This window comes from Fusarium keratoplasticum, chromosome 4 (assembly GCF_025433545.1).
Source record: "Fusarium keratoplasticum isolate Fu6.1 chromosome 4, whole genome shotgun sequence".
Classification (NCBI taxonomy): Eukaryota; Fungi; Ascomycota; class Sordariomycetes; order Hypocreales; family Nectriaceae; genus Fusarium; species Fusarium keratoplasticum.
In genome coordinates this window covers 2464260-2476343 of record NC_070532.1, presented here as the reverse complement: position 1 = coordinate 2476343, position 12084 = coordinate 2464260, and the positions used below count along the sequence as shown (strand labels likewise).

The window sequence follows — 12084 nt, the reverse complement described above, 5'->3', positions numbered from 1 at the left end:
ACGAGAGAGCGTGGCAGAGCGAGAGGTGGAGGTGAAGGAGGAGAGGTTTGAGGCTTTGGAGAGTTGGCGGAGGATGGAAGGCTCCGGGACGGAAGGAGGTGGAGGGGTAGGTCCATCGGCGTGCGTGTTAGCTGCGGGGGGAAACCCTTTGGGCGGAAGATGCCTTGAAAACGCCCAGTGATAACAAGGTCACGGCGTATGAGCAGACTTTCTATGGGGCGGCAGAGTTACACATTGAGCTAGAGTATTCGTCCTGGCCACTCAAAAAGGGCAGCCCGCTTGTCTATCCGTGATCATGAGTGCAGGTTTGGGTTCCATGAGTGAGGTGATCGGGCTACCCCGCGATCCAGCTGCGGCGTATCACGGGCCTGTACGATAAGGGACTCCACCAGACTCAACAGTGCAGAGGCCGCTAATGCTCAGTGGACTTGGCAGGTGAGGCGGCCTACTTCTACGGCTACCTTACCGAGCCGGATCACGAGCTCCCGTTGTCTCGACAGTAAGAACCAGCCTCTCAATGACGGCATCATCACTGCAACGTCTCCTGACACAAAGGATTTTCCAAGTGCCGCGGACGACCCGCCACGGCAGAGAGTCCCCCTTACCACCTCCTGCTACCGGATAGTCCACCTCCGCTGGTTTGATCACCACCCCGTCGTTCCAGAGCCGAGCCCCCTATGTTTCAGCCATGCCAACTTGACTCGCGATGCCTCACCTCGGGGAGCGGCGTCGCCGTTCATTTGTGTGACCCTGGAGACGGGAAAAAGCTTGTCACTCCCCAGATCTGGCTGATTCCCCAGGTTGTGCTTCTATTCCCGGGCATTTTTGATACCGGGGCTTGTTAGAGTCTAGAGATTAGGCCCAGATGGTGCATCCCAAGTTCGTCTCATGTCTACCAACCACTGTCTCGAGTTATGGAATCCGAGAGAGGCAATGCAGGAGCTCGTATAGTCGAGAATCGAATACAAATAGCCGTTGCCCTCAGTTGATCTGAGGTTGTTGAAAACTGTCATCGATCTTACTCAAGTCAAGCCTCTCAAGGTCGTGTTCCTTTCAGTCATTTCCAGCTTCTTCGTTCACGTCGCCGGTCGACAACTTTGATTCATCGATTTTTATCAATTCCGTGTCCAGAACACTCAACCCTCCTTCAAGATGCGTTTCTCCATCCTCACCTTTGTTACCCTCATCACAGCTGCCACGGCGGCCAACAGTAAGCAGGTCCCATTCTCAAGCGAGATTTCCATCAACTGACTCATTGGACTGCAGTCCGACGACAAGAAAGCAAGGTCGACGTCGAAACTGCTGCCATGACGGACCAAGACGGCAACGTGGTCGCCTTCGACTCGACCAAGGTCTACCAGGCCAACAAGGACGCTGGCATATAATTGAATGCTTAAGCGCTTGAGACCCTCCAGAGGCTCGCTTCGACTACCCTGGGAGATAGTGGCAAGGCCTGCCCATTGTGAACGACTGTGACCTGGGGGGTTTTGGCGAGGAAGGTGATGGGAGATGGAAGCAGTGTGAACGAAATCTCGCGAGCGGGATACGGAGAGGATAGCAAGGACAAATCTGGGCATGAGATTCGCCATCAATCAATAGTTTACCTGGGCGCTGAATAGAATCATAATAAATAAATAGACGGCCATGACCGAACGGTAGCCCCGAGGGACGGGCGTCATGCTTGATGCAGACGTACCTACATGTATTAATGCTGCAAATCATCAACCAGGGCATGTTGTGACAAGAAGCGCCTTTGTTGTTTGTTGATGGGTACAGTACCACGAAGCAATCTCGCTGGAGTGGCTCCATTGCTGACGAGAGCAGTCAGCAAAGCGAGACTGCAAGGGTCTACGGTTCGGACTCTTGGGTTCGGACTTGGGAGAGAAAGTGGGCCACAAAGTCTCGAATTGAAATTGCTTGACATGAACAAGATGAATTGATCTTCAGTTGATTAATTGAGTAGGTACCTAGGTATTGTTCATTGTTTTCTGCTGCAAATATCACATCATAATCATCTTCTAATTCTAGTCAAACCAGAATCAAAATCGAGTCAAAGCGAGAAGGCGGTGTCCCATGTCCCGTGACCAACCAGGGCTCCTTATGCCATGTTTGGATCGCTTCAAACCCAAATCGAGTTCCATCCTGCGATCTGCACCGCACACACACAGCAACGCATCAGACATCAGCCCTGGGATGCGACCCAAGCAAGCAGTCAGCCTCGCGGCTAGTGGGGCGTCGGCCCACGGACCACAGGCTTCCCTTAGTATTCGCTGTCACAATTCGCCTGCCATTGGAGGGAATTTCCTTGTTTCGACGTCGGCAAAAGCACTGAGCGCCGTGCATTTCTTGGTCTCCCTGGGCACCGCACCCGACAATGCATTGGCACGCTGAGAGACACCATCAGGATGCCGTATTATCGACCAATCTCGTGGCCCTGAGTCGCCATTCCAGACGAAAGAGCTCCCTGTTGGCAGACTGGCTACCCAAGCGGGGATGGAGCCAAGATGCTATTCCCAGAAGCCAAGAAACTGACAAGACGCAAAATCTCAACATTCCAGCAGTGCCTCAGAAAGCTTCTATTCTCAGCTTCTCATGATCTCATCCTCGCTCCTCAAATCAAATCCACAGCCAAAACGGGACCAACAAACAACAGCCCAACCTCTTCAACAACATCCCGGTGTCCGCCCCCACACTTGTCGCATCTTCGGCCGGGAAGCACGGAACCGCCATAGCCACTACCGCCCGATTCTTTGGACATTGAGAGGCATTGTTGTGATGGGACGGGCTCCAAGTTTAGTGGTCTCTCATGACTCTCCAATACCTGAGCTTGATCTCATACCGCTGCTCGTTGCCCATCATCACCATTATGGTCGTGTTGTTGCTCACCGACCCACGACTCAAAACAGCTCCACTGACCCGCCCCCTCCCAAGTTTACAGGGCTGAGTTGTCCGGGGTGTTTCTCGCACTGGAATCAAAGAGGCATTTTCCGAGCCGGGGCAGTCTGTTGCGACCATCTCCCAAATTTAGCCTTGCCGTTGTTGAAACGTGCTGGATAGATCGACCGATGGGCGCCAAAATGCCTCCGTCGTGCCCTAGAGAGCTGCGCAGCCTCGCGCTTAACCCTGGCGGCAATACTAAGCGTGCTCTGGGCAGAGATCCTACCGGTCCTGGCAAATGTCCGCAGGCCCCGAGACATTCTGCACATTCATCCCGTCCCACTGTTGCTCACTATTCCGTACGGAGTATGCAACTGGAGATGGAGATGGATGGAACCAGCACGCTGACACGACGGAATAGACCCAGGAGGCCCCCAAAAGGGCCAAATCCGTGGCAACAACCGTTGCAGAGCCTCGCCCTGCCCTTGAATTACAGCAAATTAGCAGAGACTTACAGGGAGCTGTTCCAAAGTTCCCCCTCTGCGCTGGTCAGTCTTGTCAGCAACGAGATTTCAGCCGCAGCCCTCCATCAGCACTAAGCCCAATTTCAGCCCCGTACCCGGCGCGACGCCGCAAGTGTTCTAGGCAGGCATGGACCATGAACCAGAGAGCAGTGGAGGCGGTGGCTCATCAGATCCCTGACTACCCAACCATGGCGCCATGGGATGGGCCATGGATGGCAATGGAGCTGCAAGAGGGCTGAGCCAGCTCGGCTGCGGGGACGAGTAACAAGTGAGGGAGAGGTTTGGGGCTTCGACTAACGACCTGGCTGTTGCATGGCGGCGTTGGCCGCGACCAGCCAGCCGAGTTAATAAAAAGGCTGGTCCCCCTGTGAAGGGATGCTGACGGTCGAAGCCTTGGACTCGACGAGTAAGCAGAGCAACGCAAAGCAACATCGAAGACCGAGGGTTTTCGCAGGGCACTCGCACTCACGCAGGACGCGGCCGACACACAAGTTGCAGCGAGTACGACAGCTTCATGACCGTCGCCAGACATTTATGACAAACGCCAGAGGTTCATGACAACCATCAAGACCTAGAGCCTGGCTGAATGAGCAACGACTATCTACGACCAAGAAACCATTGAGCTGGAACACTCTGGAAGAGAAGGAAATTGGGAACGCCATTGACTGAGTGAGATTGTTTGATCGAAGCGGCGTCAAAGGAAAGCAGCGAGCAGGACAAGAAGCCTCAGAACGCAACACCAAGACAGCATCAGGCTCGACAGGGGAACTCGCAAACGACAATGAACATGTTGAACGGAAACCATCGCGCGCAGGCGCAGTTTGACCGCTCCAAATGGCGCATCATGCTCCTACTCCCGACCTGGGTCCTCCAATTGGCTCTGTCCATGACCATGATGGGACTCTTTGCTTGGAGACTGGGCGACAGCATGAAGGTCAACAAGGACGACAACAAGCACAACGATGATCCTGCGATTGAGATAGCGTAAGTTCTTGACCTCGCAACTTGGACCGACAAATCATATAGTACGGACACTAACAAAGGACCCCTGCAACAGTTGGGAAGCGACCAATATCGCCCTATGGTTCGTCGCCTCGCTGTGCACGTTTGTCGAAATCGCCAAGTATTTTGCCGAGGCCTTGACGCCATGGACGATGCTCTTTACCCATGTCATCAAGTTGACGTGCGCTCTGGCTACCCTTGTTCTCGATATTGTCGTGTATGTGCAGAAGCACGACAAGCACTACTCGCTCGTTGCTCTCGGCCTGGACTGTGGTTTCATGTAAGTCATGCCCAAATGCGCTGCGAGATTCATGCTGACAACTCATTAGTATCACTTCTTGCGTTCTCGTCTTCTACTCGATCCGAAGATACCGCCGTCTGTCCGCATACGACGATTACACCCACCCTGTCAATGTGAAGCCTTTCGGGTTCAACGATGATATTGAGCGCGACACTTCATACGCGAGCACCCTGAACGGCGTCCGGCCATCCATGGACAAGCACTTTTCATCAGCATCTTCACGGTCAAGCATCGCCTCTTCCAAGCATGACTCTGTGGAGCTGGGGAAACTGGACCGAACTCCCAGCGTGTACACGCACCAGCGAGACACTCAGTTCGATGACTATGTGGCACGACGCGGCTCCCTCAGCAGGACAAACTCGCTCAGCAAGCCTGACCGCGTGGGTAGCGGAGACTTTAGCTGGGCCGGAGGTCAGGTCGGTCCACAGGAGTCGGGAACACTGTCTCCCACACGGCCGAGAGGAGCGAGCACCGGCAGAGCGACCAGCTGGGCTAGTGACCGAGGTCTAGTTGCCGTGCCGGAGGAGGACGACAACGAAGCCGCGGGCAAGGAGTCCAAGGCCGAGAAGGAAAAGAAGGACCGCGAGGCCCTGCTGGGTGATACCCCGCGCGAGAGCATCGACGGCATGATCGTTCCCCAGGAAGCCGACCTGACGACGGAGCCCAGGTGGCAGCGCGAGTGAGGGGAAAGAAGTCTAAAAGAGCGTGATATAAAAGACGACATCAGAGCAGACTGGCGTGGGGAAGGAGGGCTGTGTGTCTGCAATCCCTGTACGACTGTATATACCCACGAAAGAAACGGCGTTATTTTGGAAAGGGGGTGGGAGGAGTTGGGGGAGGGAAAGCATTGCGGGTTAATGGTATATGGCACATTTTCAGCAACAGCAGCAACAAGCAATAAAGACGAATACATGATAAACATGATTATGTCCTACTCTATTCGCCCGGGCCCTTTTGTTAATGGAGAAGCTCACATTGGGAAAAGAGAAGATCCTGGAAAAGGATTAAATGTCTCATCTCTGCGGGCTGAGAACAGAGGAGATAATCAACGACGGGGCCAGCGGATGATGAAACCGCAATGGCAGCGGGATCGTTGGCCCCTCTCTGTCTGTCGTCATGCAAGGGCAGATTCGTCATGAGATAACGAAGTCCTCATGGCTGGCGATTTTGCCCGCAGGAATATCATGTTTTGGAGTGTACAGTACGACGCGTGTAAGTCCACCTTTGGGCAGCGAAGATCACTTCCTTCGTGTCGACAGCACTGCCCGAGCCAGGAATTCTAAAGTCGCATCGCATTCCTTCGAAGGGATTCTACCCTTTTACCGCGACAGCAAAAGGAAACGAGATATTGTGCTTCCCCAAGCGTTCCGGTGCGGGATGTGATAAAACAGCAGACTCTGGACGTCAGATCTCACCACGGAGAGTGAGAGGTGACGCCACGGGGTAGCGTCGTCCGATCGGAAAGACAAAACGTCATGCCACAGGCTGAGGGAAAAGGGAAACCCCGGATTTTTGCCAAGAAGACAGCCTTTTCTAGTTTTCGAGTTGACTGGCTTACGGAGGACGGAAAAGGAAGTTCTGCGCATACGGGGGGGAAGGGAAAGGGAAGAAGAAGGTCACTTGGCGGAAATGCTTCGCGAGGTTTCCAAGGGACAAGGGGTGTCTCATGAGATACGCCGAGTCGGCGGCGGGTCCTGGCGGCGGGCGGTACATGGCACATAACATGTACATCATGTTGCATGTAGGGGGTACGTGTATGCGGCAGTGTCAAAGGCGACATTCCCATGGTCAACAATACATGACATCCGAGGCATGGAAAAAGGCAATCGACAAAGAGGACCCAGGGGAGGGGGGTCATCAGTTACGGGACCAGGGTTTTCCTGCTCTTCTCTCCAGCACAACAAGCGCGCCAAGCCTGTTGCAAGTATTTCCCTCACTCTCGCTATATCCAAAGCGCGTGTGCCCCCAAAGACCAAGGGGGGTCCTCTAGGCTGTTCCAGGCGGTGCAGGCCTGAGCCATTGGACGCGCTGCCGCAACTCGACGAGGCAAACCGCGCACATAACTCGGAGTCCAGTGCCGTGCCGGGAAGGGGCGGAGAAGGGAGGATAGACGCGCTGGTCCCGATCGGGCCATGTTGGTTTTAAGCTTAATTCGTGAGGAGCCGAACGTAGGTACGTATAAGTGAGCAACCTCAACACCAAGTTGAAGCTATCCGCAAAGTCGTAAACAAAATGTCGACACCCCGGGGCCGCCCAGAAATCGACTCCTCACGTCGGTGGGACCTGGCAGCTCGTCGACCACGGTATCCTTTACTCGACAGCACCATCGCCCTGCGCCCAGCGTTGGCATCCTCCCGCCGAGCATTGGCGTAACCTTCCGCCCAGCTCGCCAAGCGTTGGCAAAACATTGGCAAGACGACTCATGGCGGAGGACGGTTCCACGGCCGCTGCCACCGCTGGTCATCGCTGCTGATGTCCCTGCCCAGAAAGCTCCTGTTCTTTTGTCATTTTGCCGCCAGTCTTCCCGCCGCCAGTCCGCCCGGATTTCCCATAAGAACGCAATGTCTGCGCCCCTAACATCCGGATGGGAAAGAGTAGCTTTTGCTTTGCTTCCGCTCAGTAGCATGTCTTCCGCCCTGTCCGCCTCGGAGTCTCTCCTGTAGCTCTCTCTTGTTCTCTCTCCCGCCCAAGGCCATCTCTGGTCCTTTGCTCCCTCTTCCTCTCATCATCCGCCATCATCATCCCGACACTTACGCTGGATATCTCCGGGTCACCTGCTCTTCCCCTTCCCATCCACCCTCCCCTCTTCCCCCTTTCCTCCTCCTCTTCACATAAACCTCCCTAGTGTCCAACAGACACCATCAAGATGCCTGGACGTGAGAACGGCACTCTTCAGGTTCTGAAGAAGAAGCTCAGTCTTCAGCCCCTGTTTGCCAAGGAGAGGACTCGCAGATCTTCATCCCCTCCGCTGCCTGGCAAGAAGCATGCCAGCAGGTCCCCCTCCCCTCCCAGACTGGATGAGAGCAATGAGAACACCTTGGTGTGCACGTCGACATGGGACTCCCGCCTTGAGCGGTACCAGATCCTCAAGCTCGACACCAACTTGAGCGTTTCCATCGGCGACTCATTCGAGGCCAACCCCGGAAGCGAGGTCACCAACATCCCCAAGTTCGAGTATGGCCCTATCCGGTATCCCAAGATGATCCGCCTTCTCCTTATCCTCCCGGCGACCTATGACGACGAACCCCTCGAGACCATCATGTTCCACGCCGACCCTCGGGAGATACCCTACCAGGCCCTGTCCTGTGCCTCCAACGACCGTAAGCAGACCAGGCTCATGCACTGCAACGGCCGTGGCCTGGCCGTCACCGAGACTGTCTATTCAGCCCTCCTCAACATTCGAAACCTCGGCGACCGCAAGATCTTCTCGACAGTATGGACCGATGCAGTCTGTATCAACCAGGCTGATATGCAGGAGCGTGAGTCTCACCTCCGCCTATGCAAGACCATCTTCAGCACTGCGGCAGTTACCATTGCCCACCTCGATGGAACTGAAAAGTCCCGTCGCAAGGTCTTTGAGACTGTCGACATGCTCCATGAGGCCTGCCGCAATGACGAATTCCGTGAAAGACTCGAGGAAGATGGACTGGACCTCTCATCACTTGACCAGCTCTGCATCGGAAACAAGCGTCTTCGAATTCCCCTTGACAACCGGGTGGAACTGTCCAAGGTCTTCTCCCACCCCTGGTTCGAACGTGTGTGGAACTGGCCTGAGATATCCCTGTCCAAGAAGGTTTACTTCCTGTATGGATCTGCCCTTCGTCCCTGGAGCTTCTTTGCCGATGCTGCCTGGTGCATGCATCAGCTGCGCTGGGAGTCGTCCCTGAATTCCGAGTGTATCGTTCACGGCCAAACCCGGATGGATCTCAAGTATGATCACATGTTGCACTTGGATGACCACCGCCAAGACATCCGTGATGAGAAGCCATGCACCCTTCTCAGTCTCCTGACCAAGTCGCGCCAGTTCACATCAGCCAACCCGCTGGATCGGGTCTTTGCCTTGTGGCCGCACATCAGCAACGCAAGTGAGAGGGATTTCGTCCAGGCTTACTTCGACTATAACCTGTCTCCTCTTAGCGTCTTCCTCAACTTGACACTCAACAGCATCATCTCACATGAGACTCTTGATGTCCTGCATCTCGTCCATAACGAGGTCAAGGATGACTGGCCCTCATTTGTGCCTGACCTGTGGATGAAGGATGGCGTTCGTACCCTAGGATCCAAGGAAGGTCGTGAGCACTGGGAGTACCACGCTGCCGGTGACACCAAGCCTCAGTTCACTGCCCTCAACACTAAGAACCAGGCCCGTCATGGTATGCCCTACTTTGAGGATGACGTCAACATCATGCTCAAGGGATTCCTCGTCGACGAGGTCACTCGGGCGGGATCTGAGATGAAGGACATGATGTTTGGTGGCAAGTCTTTCCTCTCAGACTGGGTCAACACCGCTCTCGTGACAGGCAACAAGAAGTTCTACACTGCAGGTGAACTAAAGCGGGCCAGGGCTCTTCAGAAGACCTCTAAGAGCCGCAGCGACAAGAAGGACACCACTTCAGCTCAAGAAAATGGCGAGTCTTCTCGTGTTGCCGAGCTTCAGGCAGCCATGAGGCGGTCAAACCGTCGTTTTGGTTCGGCTCGGGACTCGCAAGGTCAGCTCCGTGACTCTCTCACACCGTCTCTGATGGAGGCCCTGGAGAACATTGACATTATGGAGAGTGGCTTCGCTGCCCAAGAGCCTGTGTCTGAACCCGAGCCAATTTCGACCCTTCCTATGAACGAGAAGTATCCTATTGGTGACATCTCAGTCGTTGAGGCTTTCTGGCGAACCCTGATAAAGAACAAGGACGAGAATGGCGAGGTCCCTTCGGCGGAAATGAATAAGACCTTTTTCCAGCCATGGCTAACCGCCATGTCGGGTACGACCGCCGAGATGCTGGATGCTCTGGCCCATGGACAGAGCGAAGACGGCCCGCGACCTGAGCCGCTCTTCAACGACCTGGTGCACATGAGCTGCAACGGTTCGCGCATCGTGAGGACCAAGACGGGACTGATTGGCACTGCGCCTTGGGACGTCCAGGAGGGCGATTTCGTGTGTGTCCTTTACGGCGGACAGACGCCGTTTGTGCTTCGCAGGGACGAGAACTGCCCCGGCAAGTACCGATTTGTTGGTGATTGTTATATCCACGGTATCATGGAGGGCGAGGCGCTGAGCATGGAGTTGGAGGAGCGGGAGTTTGTTATTTCATGATGACAACGACAGTGATGACCCTTGTATTTCTTTTCTTTGGTGTAGCGAGCTTTCTTGGCTTTCGCATTTCCTCTCACCATTTTGTTTGGAGTCGAGTTGCATTGGCTGGCGTTTAGAGAAGGGTTTTCTTTCCATTCCTGGGTCGCCTGCATCGAGCATGGCATGGCATTCATTGTTATAGGTAGCTTTTTTAAAGCATTTTAAATGAGAACGATGAACAGAAGACGCCGTGCAAATTCGTGAAAAGTGAAGGTGATGATGCTATCGTCAAGTTGTATTTTGTACAAAGATTTGGGCAGGTCAGGCAATTACCCCGCGACGGGAATCACCTCCCCGAGCGAATCCTTCCTCCCTTCCACCGTAATCTCCCTACCCATGCAGCCCAGCGCTGTACCTCGTCCTCCTCCAGTAACAAATCTACTGTGTAATAATCCCTAGCAAGCTCCTCGTGGGTCTTGAAATGATGAACGAAGCGATGGCAGGCACCGCATAACCAGGCGACGTTCTGGAGATCCTCCCGGCGGTGCCATCCACGTTTCACGGCTTTCTCGTGGACAAAACGAGGAATCAGGTGGTGGTACGACAGTGGGATGTATGAGCGTTGACAGATTTCGCAGGCGTCGGTGCGTGTGTTGCGTGTGGCGGGAGGGGGTTCAATCAAGGGTGTGATGTATGAGGTGAGAATTGGAAGTAGAAAGGCTTCTGGGGATGATGGGAGATTAGATGCAACAAAGGGATCCGGTGAGATGAGGTTGTAAGTCGTCAGAGTCTCGACAATAGACGGCGACAAGTTCAGAACTGAAAGGCTCTCCTTAGTGAGCGGGAGCGAGTACTGATCACGCAGATGATCCGAGTCCCGCCAGACACGATAGTCCAAGCCCTGCAGCTCCTCCGGGAGGCTCTCAAAGATCTCGGTAGCGAGGTAGTCGACAAACTCAGAGAGCTCCTCTGCGTCCCGCTCCGGGTCCGCCGCCGGAGCGGAGACTGGGGCCGCTGACCCCGAGTTCTTGCGGCGGCGGCGACGTTTGGGCGGGTCGGGGGCGGATGAGGCGGCGGGTTGCAGGAGGGTGGTGGATAGACAGTCCCGGAAGAGGGCGTAGTTTTCGGAGTTGTCCTCTAGAGCCGACATTGTGATCAAGGTTGCGACTTGTAAAGAAGTGATTGAATTGTGTGGTGTTTTTGATTTGGTGACGTAATTGAGTTGGAGTCTGTCAATTGTTGCTGCTTAACGAGGTCTTTTAAAACAAACTCAAACCACTATCTCTATATTCAAGACTATCAACGCTTCTTACAGAAACATTTCGAACCCCCAAGACTTGTCCAAGCGTTGAAGCTGAAGCCCTCTCATACGGTCGCTGTAAGCCTCGAACCAATATCCAGCCCCGGCTGAGTCATTCGGCCGGCCACCGCTAGACGCCGCCATCTCTCGGCAACGGGTAGCAGTGGCTGCGAACGCCTATTGCACTTGCATCTGTGAATCTGATGAATCTACTTTGCTTTTCTTGGTCCTCAAGGATACCGCTGTCTACCAAGTCTTGTCCTTTCTTGTCGCCCAGACCGCCAAGGGCTTGTGTCAAGGCCAAGACCCTCGGCGCCGAGACCGAGGCGGAGCAGGCCAAGGAGGAGCTCCACGTGGCCCCGGCCGCCGGCCGAAGAGGGCGCCGAGCCCCGGGGGTGACTCCCCTTGCCGGAGGGGAGGGTCTGCGGTGCGATGAGATGACTCGGAGCGCGTCATTCCTTCGGCAGTTGGAAGTGATGGGCGCCGCAGGCTTCCAAACATAGAACCTGCGTCGCATTCCTCACCCAGTGACGACGTCCCGTGTTTGATAGTCGCGGGCTTGGCCGAGGGAGTAGGGCAGTGCTTATTACGACGACACGGCAAAAGGTTGACAACGCGGAATACTGTACCTGAGCAATCCACGTCAATGGCCCCGAGCTGGACCATTCGCACCGCGACGGCCGAGCTGCATGAAATGGGCGAGACGTCATGGTGTTTCATCAGCCTCACCCGTGTCGGTTACAATCCGACAAACAATAAACTGACGTGTAATGGCAAGATCTACTAGGCAGCT

At 54.8% G+C, this 12084-nt stretch overlaps 3 protein-coding genes across 3 annotated transcripts; 2 read left to right on the top strand and 1 right to left on the bottom strand.

Moving 5' to 3' along the window:
* Positions 1 to 4182: 4182 nt before the first annotated feature.
* Positions 4183 to 5387, top strand: NCS57_00584900 (uncharacterized protein; the record flags this gene model as incomplete). The annotated part of the gene is made up of 3 exons (XM_053055757.1): positions 4183 to 4385; positions 4459 to 4683; positions 4733 to 5387. 3 exons carry the CDS (start codon positions 4183 to 4185, stop codon positions 5385 to 5387), a joined length of 1083 nt encoding a protein of 360 aa, XP_052914712.1.
* Positions 5388 to 7570: 2183 nt separating this feature from the next.
* Positions 7571 to 10012, top strand: NCS57_00584800 (HET domain-containing protein; the record flags this gene model as incomplete). Its single annotated transcript, XM_053055756.1, has 1 exon — positions 7571 to 10012. One exon carries the CDS (start codon positions 7571 to 7573, stop codon positions 10010 to 10012), a length of 2442 nt encoding a protein of 813 aa, XP_052914711.1.
* Positions 10013 to 10337: 325 nt separating this feature from the next.
* Positions 10338 to 11141, bottom strand: NCS57_00584700 (uncharacterized protein; the record flags this gene model as incomplete). Its single annotated transcript, XM_053055755.1, has 1 exon — positions 10338 to 11141. One exon carries the CDS (start codon positions 11139 to 11141, stop codon positions 10338 to 10340), a length of 804 nt encoding a protein of 267 aa, XP_052914710.1.
* Between the last annotated feature and the right edge of the window lie 943 nt (positions 11142 to 12084).